The 18,315-nt window shown below is 39.8% G+C and overlaps 1 protein-coding gene across 1 annotated transcript in view; it reads left to right on the forward strand.

Annotated features, from left to right (window-relative positions):
- The window catches only part of LOC139740763 (nuclear cap-binding protein subunit 1-like), a 28,427-nt gene that overhangs the window by 8,697 nt on the left and 1,415 nt on the right, over positions 1 to 18,315 (forward strand). The window contains exons 8-18 of the mRNA XM_071651338.1: positions 521 to 618; positions 2,594 to 2,768; positions 4,238 to 4,365; positions 5,188 to 5,262; positions 6,119 to 6,222; positions 9,948 to 10,073; positions 11,142 to 11,241; positions 12,929 to 13,022; positions 15,389 to 15,607; positions 17,066 to 17,194; positions 17,929 to 18,042. Coding sequence (XP_071507439.1) covers positions 521 to 618; positions 2,594 to 2,768; positions 4,238 to 4,365; positions 5,188 to 5,262; positions 6,119 to 6,222; positions 9,948 to 10,073; positions 11,142 to 11,241; positions 12,929 to 13,022; positions 15,389 to 15,607; positions 17,066 to 17,194; positions 17,929 to 18,042 — 1,362 coding nt within the window. The remainder of the gene's footprint in view (positions 1 to 520; positions 619 to 2,593; positions 2,769 to 4,237; positions 4,366 to 5,187; positions 5,263 to 6,118; positions 6,223 to 9,947; positions 10,074 to 11,141; positions 11,242 to 12,928; positions 13,023 to 15,388; positions 15,608 to 17,065; positions 17,195 to 17,928; positions 18,043 to 18,315) is intronic.

Here is an 18,315-nt window from a genome sequence, read left to right on the forward strand (position 1 = left end):
CAGATGACTTTAATTGCAAACACAGCTCTGATGTTTAGGCTACTCATTCTGTGTGTTTATCAAACTTCTGGATGTGTAGATGAGATTGTGTAAATCTATTGTAATCAGGGTATATTTTGGGTGATAAAAGAATTGTATTTCAGTGTGATATTGCTTCTGAAATTGATTGTGATGACCTATGATTACATGTATGATGACATACGATTCTATGTAGTTTTTTTATTCACATCACTTTTGGTCACAATTTATTAAAGCAGAAGTGTAGAACTTAATGAAGACAACATGTGCTGAAGTAATATGTATTCTTGGAACAAGGGAGTTAAATCAGTATATTTGTGGTTTCAGCTGATATTTATGAAAACTGTTCGTGTGGGGAGTGCAGGCATCACTGCTTCAGAGTGCACACCACTTGAGCACAGCACATCTATGTATGTTAAGCAACTCTATGTTCGTATCTGTGGCAAAGGAAAGAGAAAGAGTATTTAGGTGACCTGCTGGTGCCATGCTTTTCTTTGCCCAGGGACCACCGCTGCCAGGAGCTCAGTCCATAGAGAGATACCTGGTGGAGGACCAGATCAACTGCCTGCTCAACACCTACTTCAGGGATCGCAAAGAGTGGTGAGTTCACATCAGTGAAGAACCTTCATTACATTCTACAATAATCATATATTTCATAATTCGGCTCCTGTTTTTGTCATATAGTGCATTTCTGGTTCAAATATTTTATTACATTTTGTCATATTGGTGTATTTTGTTTTGTTATGTTTTGGTTGGGGGCACTCTTGTTTCATGACCAGTCATGGAATTGGCAATAATAGCTACCAAGTACTTACAAGAAATGCAATCTCTTCAGAAAGTGTGGCCCCAGTTTTGACTATTAGGAGATTGCTAAATTTTAGTGTCGAATATCATTCATCACCTGCATGTACAGGTTCCACTTATTTACATTAATTACCCACGCCGATGAAAATCGGCAGGGGGTTATGTAAAGGGTTCCGTTTGTTTGTTTGTTTGTTTGTTTGTTTGTTTTTTTGTTTTTTGTTTGTTTGTTTGTTTGTTTGTATGTTTGTTTGTTTGTTTGTTTGTTTGTTTGTGTACAAGATAACAAGAGAACGGGTAAACGGATTTGCACGAAATGTTCAGGGAATGTTTGGATAATGACAGGAAAGAATCGATTAGATTTTGGTGATAATCGGTTGACCCTTGCAAATTCTGTGTGACCTTGAAGTTTTGACCCCATGGTATAGTGACCATTCCGAAAATTTCCCGTTTCTCACTTTGCGATTTTCCGCTACCATACCAAAACATAAACTCCCCAACGATCCGACTTCGCTGCTCAAATGTTCGTAAGAATTCCGAAATTTACGTTTAGGCCTATTTGAGGGACTATGTCCTTCTAGATTTATGAAAGTTCGTTCTCCGTCATCACAAACTGGCCCGTATTTTGATGATTTTTCAAATTAACATTGATTGTTTTTTTCGTTGGAGGAGCATTTTGCTCGGTCGCAGTCACACTGCACGATATGCGTGCTCAATGTCAATGCGTGTGCAAGGCCGCTGAAAATGCATCGCGCTCTACACTGTTGGTGCAAAATTGCACCGGGGACGTTGCGGCGCTCGTTGGTGGCCGAATACTGGTGCAGTAGACATTTGCATTCAACCCTTGCATTGAATAATTCCCGTAGACACTAATCATAGGGGTAATTGCCTAGGGGGTACGTAAATTTTGTTTGTCTTTTTTGCTTTTGTGGATACCATCAAAGATCGTACACTCATACGACCTTTGATATCATCACACTCTCGGCTTGCTATAATCAAAATATCCCGCAAGAAAACGGCGTATTTCTCGATTTTTAGCGCTTTTTCCGCGACCCGTCGCGTAGACAATACTCTTAAAACTGGACGCGCGCGCTTGGAAAAGTTCCGATTCTGCACTTTTGACGGTGGAATTTGGGATTTTCGATGGATTTTTGGAGGAGACTTAAGGACTTTCCTGTACGTGAATGAGTGTTAATACCGTATGTGTAATGATGTGATTTGCGTGTGATGTGACTGTAGAACCAAAGATCGTACACTTCAGTGTACGATCTTTGGTAGAACTCACTGGCTGGTGATAAAGCACACTGGCAATTAAGTGGCCGAATTCTGGTAGATGACCGAATGCACATTATGTTTACCCCGACTTTGTACTTAGGCGTGGGTCTGCCGCCTTTGACGGCCCCTCTCTAGTTTACTAATATTTATCAAGTGCATCACGATATGCATTTATAAGTCAGACATAATCTTTCTTTACACGCAATTGTGTCCACACTTTTTGATAATGCATCGCCTCCAGAACATTCAACCATTACTGTCAAGGGGAGTCTAGCAAAAGAGAAAAACCTGCTGAACTGATAGATGCATTTATTTCTGCACACATAAAATCATCTCACTGCTCTCTTTCTCTCTCTCTCTCTCTCTCTCACACTCTATCTTTCCCTGTGTCTCTCTCTCCTCTCTCCCTCTCTGTTTCTTGCCACCCCTCTCTTTCTATCTCTCCCTCTTTCTCCTCCTCTTCCCACCATTGTTGCCCCCGTTTCCATGGTTACCACAGTGCTGCCCAGCTGCTGAACTACCACGCCAAGAAGCAGGTTCCTCTGAATTACGTCATCGTGGAGGTGATGTTTGGCCAGCTCTTTGCCCTCCCACAGGCCCCACGAATCCACATCTTTTACATGTCTCTCTTCTTGGAGCTGTGCAAACTCCAGCCGGGCTCCCTGCCCCAAGTCGTATCCTTTGGCATCAGACGGCACAAATTTGTGCACTATTCTCATCGATATAATATGTGACCCTGCATCACAAAACCAACAAAAAGTCGCCAGACAAGGATTTCTAGTTTAGGGAAGATTCTGAAAGAGCAGACTCTAAGCTTGAAAATTATGTACATATAACTCAATTCAAATGGACTCCACTAACCTATTATCCTAATATTGGACAGAAAGCACTCTGTCTGGAAAAGTGTGAACTGAGAAAAGAGGCTCTGAAGTACAGGGTCTATTCAAGCGCTTGATCTTTAGCAAGCCGTGCAAGCTATGAATTGAATGAGACCAAAAACAGGATGTAAAACACCATAGCAGTAACAATGAAAGGATTATCAGATTAGGCTGAAAGTGAGCTTGCTCTATTAACACATTCTGTCCATGATTAGTGCCAACTTTCAAAGCAGTTTAGCATTATCCTTTCAAAAGTTATTAGAGTTGAAAGTGAAGAGTGTGTAAAGGATTTTAAAGAAATGAACAGGTTTCTCTAAGACATACCTACATTGTAATCACTCTATTCTGGGTAAAAAGTCTCAAAGTAAATTCAGCAGTTTGATTCCATGAGAGCCTTAACACACAACACAGGGTATTTCACTAATGTTACCTATTCGAGGATTTAAGAAAAAAAGAAGAAAAAGAACAATATTCCTGTTCTTTTTAAAGATTGGTTCATGCATGTGAGATGTAGTGATAATGATTGTGGGGATTCTGTGTGTTTGTACTGATGACTTGATACAGTCAAGCAATATTTCTTCATGCAAGTTGCTTGCGAGGAGTTAGCGATACTGTAAAACCAGACATACAGTCAGGGTTCGAAATTGGCGATGGTCCGCTGGCCATTGGCCACCCAAAATCATGTCGGACTAGCTAAAAATCATAAAATTCTGAAGTAACTAGTCCGTGTGGCTAGCCAAAATATTGCGTCAGTGTCAAAATTGATTCTAAGTAGTCCGCCTGGCTAGTTTAAAAAAAGTTAAGTGCGACCCCTGAAGTGGACTCCCATTATAACGAAGTCCTCAGGACCGGCAGTTTTCTTTCGTTATGTCGAAATTTCGTTATAACCGAACAAATAAGCAATAAAAAAACAAAGGGAGGATAATGTTACGGCCTATTTCATTGTAACCGGAATTTTGTTATAGCCATGTTCGTTATAACGGGAGTGCACTGTATTTGCAGCATGCATTTTTTGCAAATTGTAGCCGATAGCCTTTTTCGCGGCATGAAATTTTCGTAAATTTCAGCTGGCATTCAATGCATAGTGTAGACAAAAACATTTTCATGCATTTTATCTTTAATGATGGCTATTATCTATTGAATCTTTGCTTCTCGCAAAATTCAAGAAAATTTCATGTACGCAGAAATGTTTGGTTTTACAGTATGCTTAAAGCAATATATCTACGTCTCCTTAACCAATAATCTCTCCCACCTCCGTCTCCCAGCTTGCTCAAGCATCAGAGATGCTGTATGAGAGGCTGGATCACATGAGCCTCCAGTCCTCAGACAGGTTTGTGGTCTGGTTCTCTCACCACCTCAGCAACTTCCAGTTCAGATGGAGCTGGGAAGAGTGGTAAGACTCTTCGCTTTTCTACTAATTGCTCTCTCTTTTGTTTGTTTGTTTTTTCTCTCTCTGTATTATGCGATGCAGTTTATCAAAATTGTTGGTTTAGAACAGATTATTTATGTTGGATGGTGTAGCATTAAAAAAACTTAACTTGTTCATCTCGTTCTCTCTCTCTCTCTCTCTCCAACAATCAGCAATTGATGAGTTTTCCAGTAAAAGTTTGTTTGCTGTTTGATTGGACAATTGATATTAATATCTGAACCTTTTGGCCCTTGACATACATGTTTCGAAAATACATTTCAGTCTGTGCCAGTGTTAGAGTTTAGACAAATAAAGAGAAGTTTAGCCTAGTGTGTGCATAGTATACAAGTTCAACGTATTTCTGTGGAATAGGTTTTTTGGGGAAAAAAGTAGATCTGTGCATGAAGAAAAAGGAACTATTGAAAAATGTGTTCAAAATGCGTTTGATATGTTCCACTCTCTGTAAGCTTTTGCAAAATGGTAATTTTAGTGCTCTCCATGCGTGTTGCAATGGTATTTTGTTTATTTTTGGTGAAGTGTTCTTGCAGATATATCCTTTTGGGTGTCTGCATCATAAGCATAGTAACAAAGAGAAATACTTGTGTGATGTTGTCACCAAAACTTTTCTTATGGTCCTTATACTGTGATGCATACGTGCCAAACGTATAAATTAACATGTTTTCTTATACATTATCTGGTGTTAATTGACTTCACATTTTGCTAGTTTTATTGCATGATGGATAGACTACCTCTCAGACAAATATATTCTGAAAAAGTGGAAAAACAAAATGTCTCACTGCTTTGTAGGACGGACTGCTTGAATGTCGATCTTGATTTGCCAAAGCCCAAGTTTGTGATGGAAGTGCTGACAAAATGTTTGAGGTAAGTCAGGAAAAGTTACCATACCAGTATTTTAGTCAATTTCCTTTATACCAAAGGAGCAAATGCAAAGAGGTGACTAATCAAATTGTCAATGAGTCAATCTCTTTGAAATGTTCATTGATGGTTTTTCTGTTCTTAATTTTTCATACAGCAACAGACCTTTTGCAAAATCTTGTCTTCTAAATCATTACAGGAACAGTACGAACATTAACTTATGCGTCTGCATGAATGAAATAGATTTGTCAGTCCAAGAGAAGAACATGAGAAATGTTTCAGAACATATTGTTCAATTTAGCTCAAGACTGTACTATGTTCTTTCCATGAATTGTCCTCAATACACATGACATGGTTTGATACTTTACCCAAACAAAAAGCAATTCAAAAATTTCTTTTTTGTTCATATTTTTGTTTGTTTCTTTGTTCGTTCCTGCCTATGTTGGTTTATATGAACTGAAATTGATGGAATGTTTGCATTATCAGCTATTAACAAATTCAACTGTTGCTGTCAAATTAAATCTTCAACAATAGTTAGGTCTAAAAATTTTGATATCTATGGTGTTTAGATGTGTTTAATGCATTAGATTCTGCTGTATTGTTTTATATTTTACCTGATTTTAACCAAATTCTTGTAGCCAAGACCAAGGCTGATAGCATTATGGGAACATACTTGCAGTAAATCTGTTGATGAGATGTTTAAAAGTCCTAACATTTTTTTTTGTTCTTGTGTTACTTTTGAATTATGCTTCACCATTTTTGCCTGCTGAAGGTGTAAAGTATATGTTTGCCTCGTAAGTATATCTGTCCTAAAGACAGAAAGGAACTTCAAAGATGAATTACTGTGTCTGATTTTACCCAGATTGTCATACCACCAACGGATTGCAGAGAGTGTCCCCGAATCATATGCACCTCTGATGCCAAGTCCTCCAGAGCCGGTCTACAAGTACGGGCAAGAAGGGGCAGGTGGGCAGACAATTTTCGTTTACAATAGGCGCGGTCAGACTGGCAAAAGATCGAGAAGTTTAAGATCGCGATCTTTAAGATCTCAAAGTTTTACCAGCGTGACCGCAAACTTCTCGCGAAACTTCCTGCAAAACTTCTCACGTACTTCCCACATCAACTAGGGATATTTCCCCCACCCCCACCAAACTTCTCGATCTTTTGCCAGTGTGACCGCGAGAAACTGAAGCTTTGCAATCTTTGTCACTCGACCAGTCCACCACCTGCTTGCGGGCAGTGTCTCTGAAGCGTGAGGCCATTGTCATGTACAGGCGTACATTGTTACGTCACAATCACTAGCCATCGGACAGCGCTCTCTTTCTTCTTTGTCGCACGCGTGCACTAATGACCAAAATGTCTCGATCTAAAGTTTTGCTGCCAGTGTGACCACACGACAAAAGATCGCAAAGACTTCGTGATCTTAAACTTCTTGATCTTTTGCCAGTCTGACCATCTGACCACGCCTAATGTTGCAGTGGCCAGCCCACGGCCTACTTCTTTGTTGGAAACTCTCACATGCCCTGTAAATTCCCATCGCAACGTTACAGGTGGTCTCAAAATGAAATGCCATGAGCGGAAAGTTTTATTAAGCCACCTTCTGGTTCAGGGTTGTGGTGATGAGACATATCATCATGTCTTGTGAATTCTGTCCCCCTCCTTTCTGTGTCCAATGCTTGCTAAGGAAGACTAAAGATATTATGTCTAATATGCTGCGAGGAATATCGTGTATGGACTGAAGGGCAAAGTATACATCAAACTACACTCTGACAACAAAGTGCGTGCATCTTTTTGCTGCACACATGTTTCACATTTCATGCCTGGTTGGGTCAACAAATCGCATGATGCCAATGAAACCGAGGTATCAACTTTTTTATTTCACAGTGAATATCATTTCAAATGTGGTAAGTTTTGTTGTGTTGTTACAATGTATGAACTTTACTCCCTGCTATAGTGATACATGTTTAAATCAGAAATCTTTCATGGATTTACTGCACAACAAATTAATTTTCTTACCTCTGTTAAATGAACAACACATCTTTATAACATTGGCTATAAATTCTCCAGTCTTGAGCAATAAAACTTGGGGGATACCTTTTTATGCCTCCGCCAACGAAGTGGCCGGAGGCATTATGTTTTCTAGTCATCCATCCGTCCGTCCGTACGTACGTCCGTTCGTACGTCCGTCCGTACGTCTGTCCCGTTTTGTTTTTGTCGATATCTCAAGAACCGTGAGGTGGTTTTGCATCAAACTTGGTATGAGGGTATATCCTGGGGGGCTGATACTTTGTTTGGATTTTAGGGTCACGGAGTCAAAGGTCAAAGGTCACAGGTTATTTTGTGAAAAAAAGGTTGAAATTTCATGTTTTTATCCATATCTCGCAAATGGTTCAAGGTATCTTCATGGAACTTAGTATATATGCATGTACCGATGGGCAGTGATTATCTAGGGAAGTTGGGGGTCATGGGTCAAAGGTCAGGGTTCAAAGGTCAAGGTCAACTCCTCAAAATATCACTACTTTCCTTATATTTATGCAATGCCTGAAGGATTTTTTTAAAACTTGATGTATGCATGTATAACCCAATATATATTCTGTGGGAAGTTTCTTGCCAAAAGTCAAAGGTCGAAAGGTCAAAGGTCAAATGAAAGTGCTAAATTGCACTTCTTCCTCCATATCTCAAAAGTAACTCAAGGTATTATCATGAAACTTACATATTTATGCATGTTCTACCTAACAGTGATTCTCTTTGGAACTGTGAGGTCAAAGGTCAAAGGCCAAGTTTAGATAATACTATTTTACGATTTGATACTGAAATTATACTTTTCTCAATACCTTAAAAATTACTCAATGCATAAACTTATAAAAGGGTCAAAAGTCAAGTAAAAATTATCAGTTCCCCCAAATACCTGCACTCTGACGTTTTAATCATTCATCCAATTGAACCTAGTTCTAGGAAAGTGAACATTCAGCACATTTGTGGCAAACCTGTCATTTTAATATTTTGCCATTTGTGTGAAACTGTCATCACACATTGTCAAGACATTGCACTATAGACCTATTAGGAGAACCATGCATATGGCGGAGGCATACACCAGTCGCCATAGCGACATTTCTCGTTATTTCTAAAGTCATTACTGGCAGATATTAGTGTTTGATTTCAATAAGGCTTGGATTTTTAGTTCTAGTATGATACAAAAGATGACCCAACCTTATGGGATACAAACTTGTAATGTTTTAATTTTTGGAGAATGAAGGATAAATAAGTGTCATACTGTGACTGAGAAAAGTTAGCGTGACGTAACAAAGCATATATCTGTTGGTTTGCTTTTTTTATGCCTCCGCCAACGAAGTGGCCGGAGTCATTATGTTTTCGGGTCGTCCGTCCATCCGTACGTACGTACGTCCGTCCCGTTTTGTTTTTGTCGATATCTCAAGAACCGTGTGGTGGATTTACATCTAACTTGGTATAAGGGTATATCCTGGGGGGATAATACTTTATTTGGATTTTAGGGTCACGGAGTCAAAGGTCAAAGGTCACAGGTTATTTTGTGAAAAAAAGGTTGAAAATTCATGTTTTTCTCCATATCTCGCAAATGGTTCAAGGTATCTTCATGGAACTTAGTATATATGCTTGTTCCAATGGGCAGTGATTATCTAGGGAAGTTGGGGGTCATGGTTCAAAGGTCAGGGGTCAAAGGTCAAGGTCAACTCCTCAAAATATCACTACTTTCCTTATATTTATGCAGTGCCTGAAGGTTTTTTTTTTTTTAACTTGATGTATACATGTATTACCCAATATATATTCTGTGGGAAGTTTCTTGCCAAAAGGTCAAAGGTCAAAAGGTCAAAGGTCAAGTGAAGGTGCTGAATTGCACTTTCTCCTCCATATCTCAAAAGTAACTCAAGGTATCATCATGAAACTTAAATATTTATGCATGTTCAACCTAACAGTGATTCTCTTTGGAACTGTGAGGTCAAAGGTCAAAGGCCAGGTTTAGATAATGCTATTTTCCCATTTGATACTGAAATTATACTTTTTCTCAATACCTTGAAAATTACTCAATGCATAAACTTATAAAAGGGTCAAAAGTCAAGTAAAAATCATCAGTTCCCCAAATACCTGCACTCTGACATTTTAATCATTCATCCAATTGAACCTAGTTCTAGGAAAGTGAACATTCAGCACATTTGTGTCAAACCTGTCATTTTAATATTTTGCCAATTGTGTGAAACTGTCATCACACATTGTCAAGACATTGTACTATAGACCTATTAGGAGAACCATGCATTATGGCGGAGGCATATCAGTCGCCGTAGGGATATATCTAGTTTTCTGTTTCATCATGTAAACATACATCTTTTGTACTTCAGAGTAGTCTGAGTTGTGCATACACTGTAATGCATTGAAGGGTGTACATGCTGTGAAATTACAATTTGATCTTACATAGCCAAAAATTCTGAGTCAGCATTGTCCTCGTGGAGGAATTTATCCACCTTTGAAACTGAATTGTGCTTTATTGCAAATAAGATGTAAATCAAGGAGGAAATGATAATAAAAAATAATACAAAAGAATACATGTCGTAATTTCAGTATGTTTTATAAGCGTTGCATTGTGTGTTTGTGTGTCCAGTTGAACAACTATTTCAAATGAGAATTTTGTCCATCTTTCCATTCTTCTGGCTGAACAGAGTCCTTACCGGGATACACTGTCGCCCAGAATCTGACGGAGGCAATCAGGAAGAGGGGCACCCCGGAGATGATCCTTGACATTCTAAAGGAAACGCCCAACCCCAAGGATGTGGACGGCATGGAGGGTTAGTGGTCGTGATTTTGTAGGACAGCATTCAAATGATGTAAAGTTCTGAGTGCATCTGTGAAATTGTGTGTATTAGGTAACTATGGAATTGTTCAACCCAGGAGGTGCAGTTGCATGGGTTTAGACTGGATTGCGTACCGGTAGTTACTACATGCGCACTATTCCAACTGACACATGAAAATACATGTGCATCATCTGTTTTATAGAATGGACAAATTTTAGCCAAATGCTCATCTTTTTTTATTGTATTTGCGACAATTACCGCCACTTGGCAAATTTACAGGACACATTTCCTTTTGGCTTGCCATAGATGCAAAGTGAGCATCAGTAATTACTGGATGCATGGCTGGCCATATCTTACTGTTCAGTGCTTGAACACTTTGCTACAAGTGCACAATGGCATGTTTACAGTGTCTCTTGCCAGTGATCACAATGATTTTTCGGTATTAAGTGCACAACCAGTCAAAATTGATCAGTGAGGATTTTCTTGACCCGTACAGTAACACGAGATCATGATTTGATGGTCATCTCTCCCTGCAATGCAACATGGTTGAAAGGTGCCATTTAACCCGTAGAGGACGGTTTGATTTTGCTACAACACGCATTTCCCCATAGACGCTTGCCCGAGTATACTCGGGACTCATCCTCAACGGGTTAAAAGATATTAATGAACTTGGTTAAACCAAAGTGGTAAGGAGGTTCCCTTGTCCCCCACCCCCACCCCCGATTGCTTTTCTACCACAGAATTTTTTAATATTCTGAGCAAAGTTGATGATTATGGTCATGTGTATTCTCAGTTGTGTCGTGGAATAACATCATAGTTTCCTTGATGCTCTCCTCCAGAAAATAAATACCAATCCTGACAAAAGATTCAATTTTTCTTGCATAACTAATGATCTTTTGTTTCACATACCATTATGTATTTGTCTCAATGCTTTGCTACCAGAAAAATACTGTTTCGAAACAGAGATCATGAGGTTTGTTATGTTATGTTGTTTGTTTTGTCATTTATTTAACCCATTGTATGTGATAAACCCAAGTCCTGTTTGAATGTTCTTTTCACCAGATGAGACGAGTTTCAATGCACTGAAGATTGATGTGTTTGTGCAGACACTGCTCCACCTGGGCAGCAAGTCCTTCAGTCACTCATTCAGCGCCCTGGCAAAGTAAGTTAGTCAGGGTGAAAGATAATTAGATTCCCCCCCCCCCCTTCCTCAAGCCTACACGTCACTGTAGGATACAGTATTGAAGCCAGTACATTGTACATACATGCAGCTCACTTTCACAGTTCTTACCTCTGCCAAGGAAGGAGGTTATATGTTTTCATCGGCATTTGCCTGTTGTCTGTTTGGTTGTTTGTCTGTTTGCAACATAACTCAAAAAGTTGTGGATAGAATTTGATGTAACTTGCGGGGAAAAGTTAAAAAATGACCCAAGGAACGGATGATTACATTTTGGTAGTGATCCAGGATTTATGAAGTTAATTATGAATTTTTGAAGCATTTTTAATTTTTTTTGTAAGTACATGTAGGGTCAATGAACTTGTTCAAGCTGCTGGTATTTGAGGTTTACATACTTGCTCTAAAGCACGTGCTCTACTCAGGCGAGATGCCATGCAGCTGGAAGCTGATGACGTAAACAAAAGTCTTCTATATTGGGAAATTTGGCAATTTTCAGCATGTGTGTATGGATGGAAATGAGCAGCTAGGTGGAGGTCTGCACTCCCCAAGTGCTTTTCTAGGTTATTCACGGGCATTTGTTTGCGTTTATGCCTCAGCCCCAAAGAGTGTCAGAGGCGTTTTGGGGTTTTCCATCCTTCTGTCCATTCATCTACTTGTGCTTGTCCCATACTTCACTATCATGATTTATGAAAAAAATCTGATTGGATTTTATAGGCATCTGACCCAATTATATAAATAAGATAAAGATGTGCAAATTAGATTTTGGGCAAAATCCCCAGGAGGTCAAAGTTCAAGAACTTAGCCAAAAACTGAATTTTTCAGCTGTGACTTCATTCAGGAATATCACCAACATATCTGTCACAGAGTAGAGTATACTGTAAAACCAGAAATGTTTCACATACATTTAAATTTCGCAAATTTTGTGAAAGCCAAAATTCGTGAAATTAAAATGCATGTGAAAGTTCTTGTCAATATTGCATGCATTGAATGCCAGTAGCAATTCACAAACATTTGATGCCGTGAAAAAAACCTTGCTTAACAGAATACAAACAAATGAAAAAATGAAACACATTTTTCAATATCCAAATCATTAAAGTATTATATATTGCTTGTTACCTCCGCCAAGGGGGGAGGTTATGTTTTCGTTACCGTTGATTTGTTCGTTAGTTTGTTAGTTAGATCGTTTGTCCATGTGCAAAATAACTCAAAAAGTAGTGAACGGATTGTGATGAAACATGCAGGAAAGGTTGAGAATGACACAAGTAACAAACGATTAACTTTTGGTAGTGATCCGTGAATTTTGGGGGAATTTATGAAGGATTTTTGATGTTTTGGCAGGTAGGGTCAATGAACTTGGGAGATCAGGCTGTGTGTATTTGACGTTTGCCTGCGCGCACTAAAGTGCATGCTCTAGTTTCTGCTGGGGCGAGGCGCGCCGTGCAGCTGAAGGCTTATAACGTAACAAAGGCTTCTATATTTGGAAATCTGGCGACTTTTAGCACTGATGTTGTGTGTACGTATGATGAATATCTCTATGGAAGAACAAGATCAGTGTAGTGGTGGAAATAAGCTTCATGCTTGGCGGAGGTCTGCGCTCTCAGAGTGCTTTTCTAGTTTTGCCAAATATGTATTTTTTTTTTCTCACAAAGAAACTCTTCTCTGGTTCCCTTAGATTCCACTCGGTGCTGAGGCAGCTTGCAGACACTGAAGAGAGCCAGATCTATGTCTTACGTGTCATCAAGGACGTCTGGCAAAATCAGCCGCAGGTGGGTTAAAGGGGCATTCCAGACGATTTTCATAATTTCATATCGTGTAGTACATAAATCGACAGCTCCATGTATAGATTTGTGGAATTTATTGTGATCTTTGAGCAGAGAAACCAATACTCTGAAAAATCTTAAACAAAGTACACTGAACAGTTTTGATGACATAGGAGCCTCACCTATTTCAGAAATGTAGCAGTGTTATTCCATTACAATACCGCTTGATTGACAATTAAGTTCACCTGTGTAGAACGTATGTATACCTTCTTCTTTTGTTCTGTTTCCTTGAGCCCCAACGCATGCATTCTTATTGTGAGGCTGCCATGTCATCATCCTTGTTCATTGCAGTTTGTTTTAAATTCTAAAAACATTCTTATTCCTCATCCCAATCATTGTAAATTCTGAAACGTTGTACTCAGTATAAGTAATTTATCCTTCAAATGTAAAAATCTGAAAACCATCCGGAGGTCTCCTTTAACTGTGTCATTCCAAGATCAGTTTTATGTCAGTAAGCCTGCCATGTGGGGGCAGCAGAACATGTGTTTGGAGTGGGGTGCATCCATTGCAGTGCTAGATTGAACATTTAAATTGCTTTTAACACATTCTAATTTAGTGCAACCGTTTAGGGTCGATTTGATTATTTCGGTAGGAAAATTGTGCCAGCATGAGGTTGTGTGAATGAGGTGGAGTAATATTTGCTCTTTTGAAATGGAGACTAATTTGGAATTGAAATGGACAACTGATGTATACTTTGTATTAAAGGAAGGCACTGTGGCATAGTGGACAAGACTCCTGACTGTCAGTTGGAGGACCAGAGTTCAAATCCAGTCTAGTGCTTACATCTTTAGTGAGAATAGATGATGTGTGTGTGTGTGTGAGTTGTATTGTTCGTATTGCAGGTGCAATTATACACAGATCCACAGTCACACTTACTAATTAAAGTTGTAGAGAAATCAGACTCGGGGTACGCAAGAAGTACATGAGGTAATTGCAGCTCTTATTCGAAGAGGTATCACATGGCCGAGTCGTGGTGCAAGTAACTGTTTCACAATATTCAGCAATCACTATTTATACACAATCTCAACATTGAGATGACTCACATCTCCGGTAAGCGGTGAAACAGTGGGGTTAAAGAAAATTACAAATCACTTGTCACTTTTGACAGGGGTCTACTGTGTTTGGATATTATCAATCGGCGGCCTTATCTTTACCCATTATACGGCGGCCGCCTCAGAAGTCGTGTGCTTCTAGCGGTGTCTGGGATTGGCCAGGAGAGAGAAATATTATGCCGAGTGGCTTTCGATATTAGGAATTGTATCCGTTTTCAATATTGAGGATAAACACACCAGCCAGTGGAGGCTCGCGAGTAATCATGTGAGAGTTTGTCTACATAATTACCTGATAAGGAAACTTGTCGAGGGGAAAACAAAACAGGGGAGAGGGTCAAACCCACAGAGAGAGAGAGAGAGAGAGAGTGCATGTGTGGAAGACAGAGATCAGAGGTCAGAGCGGAGAGAAGGAGATTGTGGAGGAGAAAGAAGCAGAGAAAAGTTGAGCTGCTACACATCCTTTGACAAGATGTTTTTACTTACAATGTCCCCGACAGCCCAGGTGTATAAATGGGTACCTGGCAATGCTGGGGTAATTGTAATGGCAGGGTCCTCAGGTAGAACAGTGTTAAGGACATGGTAGCTTGAGGAATCATGGAGTTGGGGGACTGGCCCAGCTCGGATATATTTGAGAATCTGCATAACAAATTGTAAAAAAACACACACACAGCGATGATTCTCGACTGGAGTCAGTCGACCGTTGACTGATGAATGTATGCTTTGATGCTCATATTCCCTGACCAGTGCTATTCCTGGTTTCTGAATGTGCCCCAGTTGGCAGCAAATGAATCGGGCCACCCATGAACCCCCATGCTACCGGGTTTTTAACACTGAAGAGGCTACTGAGTACCCTGGATGAAGCAGAGGATATGATTATTATATTGTCTCTGGGCTGACAAGACCTCGTATCTACAAAATGCCAGATGTTCCAGAGAGGGAAAAAAAAAATAGCCAAAATACTAAATCAAATGGAATAGCCTTTCCTTTAACATACCATGGTTGCTTCATTTTTTGGGTAAGACAGCTAGGATTCGGACAGGACATCACTTTACTGATTATTTGACCATTAATCCAAAAAAGTAATTTTCACCAAACTTATGAGATACAAGGTCTTGTCTCCCCAGCGACTATATATTGTACAGTCTTAGTCTTGCATTAATTACTCACACACACACATGGAAGATGAAAGTTGACACTAGACACCGACAAACCACATAGATTGACCACTCTCTCCACTCCCCTCTCTGCTTCCACTTCCAGAGGATCTCCGTGCTGGTGGACAAGCTGCTGCGGACGCAGGTCATCAGCTGTCCAGCCATCGCTAACTGGCTCTTCTCCCCGTTCATGGCGTCAAACTTCACCCGCATGTATGTCTGGGACATCCTGCATGCCACCATCAACACCATGAACAAGCATGTCAAGCGCTGCGAGACGGAGCTGGAGGAGGCCAGGCAGAACATGAAGAAGAAGGAGGATGGGGTGAGACTGATAGTATACAAATTTTCAATGTTTGTGAGTGCAATGGTCCAAATATTACATGAGCGTGCAAGTTTAACCGTTATATTAAACAACACGAAGCGGAGTTGAATAGAATGGTTAAACTTGCACCGAATGTAATATTAAAACCGTTGCGAATGATGAACATTGAATATGTGTTTTATACCACACACGATATAGGCCTGGTCTAGACCAACTTCTAGGAGGAGGACTAACAGTTATGCCTAGACCTAGATCTGGCTGTAGGTCTTGCTGGCAGTGCAAATGGGCGTGCATGTATGTAGTATGCAGTAATGCTTTACGATACACACGGGAAGTTCAGTGCGTCCTAGGGTCTATTGCACTACTGGCTCACTTGATTTGCCATTCAATAGTCGACTATTGCACTGCCATTGAGAGTGAGCGTTGGATAGCTCATTCTTCTGAATGTCATGTAACCTGCATTCATCCAATCAGATTGCAAGGAGCTGTACATGTGTTGTATAATATACAAATAGTAAATGGTCACGAGTGCGATGGTACGAGGTTTGGCATGAGGGGAAAGATAGAGGCACTCCATTCAATGAGGCAAAGCTGAGTTGAATAGTGCGCCTTATCTTTCACCAAGTGCAAAATCTTGTTGTGTTGCATGAGTAAAGACCATACACTATTTATTTTACACAACACCTCGAAAGTCAACAGATGTGGTCCACATAGATTCATGAATTTAGTACAGAAATAGCAACCTTTTTTTTTCGTGAAAGGCAAATGAGTAGCACAGTAACAGTCAGTCGTATGCAAATTTGATCAGTGGAAGTTGTTAAAAGTAAAAATGAGTGACAGAATGCACACTTGTAACTGTTTGGTGCATGCAGCAAAGATTTGTGTATTATGACCTCAGAGCTGTGCAATGGAATAAACATTATGGGTCAATTATGAGTTTAACGCAGAAGTCTATGGAAATTGGTGACATCAGCATTGCGATATGGGCAACTGAACAATCCGATAGCTACATTCTTTTTAGGTGTTATATGATAGGAGAGAGAGGGGCATGGGAGAGGGGGGTTGATAATGATATCACACATTCTTATACGATCCTTTTACCCATACATGTATATCTTAACCATATTTATTGTACTCAGTGTGTTGGATGTTAATCACATTTTGTCTTTTATGTGGGTGAGATAGACTGGGATATAGCTGACACTGCAGTTGAAGTTTATGTTTTAATAAATTTTACCCTGTATGTGAACTTTGATTACTTGCAACTTAAACCTTTATTGTTATACTTCAGATCTGTGTACCTACGGTATGTGTGTTGATGTGGCTTACCTGGAAATTTGCACCTATCCAGACTTTGATACGGAGAAAAAAATAATTATAGTTGTGGGTCATCATGCTTATTCTTTGTTTTCTCTGCCCTCCTGCCCCCTCCTCCTACCCCCCCCCCCCCCCCCACAGGATATGGATAGCGATGATGATGGGTATGATGTCAGCAAGGCTACAACCGAGTCCCAGATTGAATCCCTTGTCGAGAAGCTGGAGTCGGCACAGAGTGAGGAGAAGAAACTCTTCCTTATCATATTTCAGGTAAGGCTGAATTCACGTCAGTGGCATTGTATGTCTAAACATTTCTTTGGATAAGAACCCCTTTATCTCAAATTCCAGCTGAGGTGATATTTGCTAAAAGGGTTATTGTGTGTATATTCACTTATGGCAAGTTGGAAGTCCTCTTTATGTCAAAAATAATGTATAATCTACCAGAAGCAGTACTACTGGAAAGTGTTTTCTTAGAGTGATAAGTGCTTCCCATGGAAATATTTATTATATCAAATAGAATCAAATGGATGATAACCAGATTTTCTCGAAATATGCAAGCTCTGACCCAAGTCTTTGTGAAAATAGGCTGTAAGTATTTTTACACTTTTGAGGAAAACAGATGACATAATCTGAGTTTAAGTGTTTGTCTTTGTTTTGCTTTAGATCCAGATAGATGTATACTTGATGCCTGTGGTACCACTTTTAATTCCAGTGGCGGATCCAGAGGGAGGCGCACCGGGCGTGCATCCCCTCTTTATTTGTTGTTAAAACAAAAGAATTTTTTTTTTTTTAAATGAGATGAAAGCCGGAAGTAGCACCAGAAATATTGTTTGCACACACACCCCCCCCCCCCCACCTCCCCCCCTTTGCGGAATTCCTGGATCCACCCCTGAATTCCTATAGCTCGAAGAAAATTGGCTGCCTTATTCTGAAATATCTAATGAGCTATGTGATTTCAGTGTGAAGGCTGCATGATTATAATTTTGTTTGTTCGTTCATAACAGCGGTTTGTAATGGTGCTGGGTGAGCACATGGTGTCCTGTGAAAACAAGGGAGAGGATTTCCACTCGCCTTGGTTTGTCTACGCCATCCAGAGGCTGCAGCAAATTTTCCTTGTGGTGAGTTTGGCAACTTACTCGTTGACTTTACCTGAGGATTGTGCTTACCAGGGGAATAGCTAAATGAGAATTTTAAGATGTATCTCTGACTCTGATTCAAACTCATTAATTTCTAAATTCATTGTGCTGTCTTATAAAAGGCAAAATAAATGAAGACTGGCTTTGTTCATTTCATTTGTTTTTTTGGTGGTTTTTTTTTTTTGACATACTCTGTCCATTGATGTGTTTTATCTCCGTTGTAGATATTTGTAGAGAATGTGATGCTCCAGGCTG

Source organism: Diadema antillarum, unplaced genomic scaffold (assembly GCF_040938485.1).
Source record: "Diadema antillarum isolate AM-2024a unplaced genomic scaffold, OU_Dant_1.0 seq00000878_RagTag, whole genome shotgun sequence".
NCBI lineage: Eukaryota > Metazoa > Echinodermata > Echinoidea > Diadematoida > Diadematidae > Diadema > Diadema antillarum.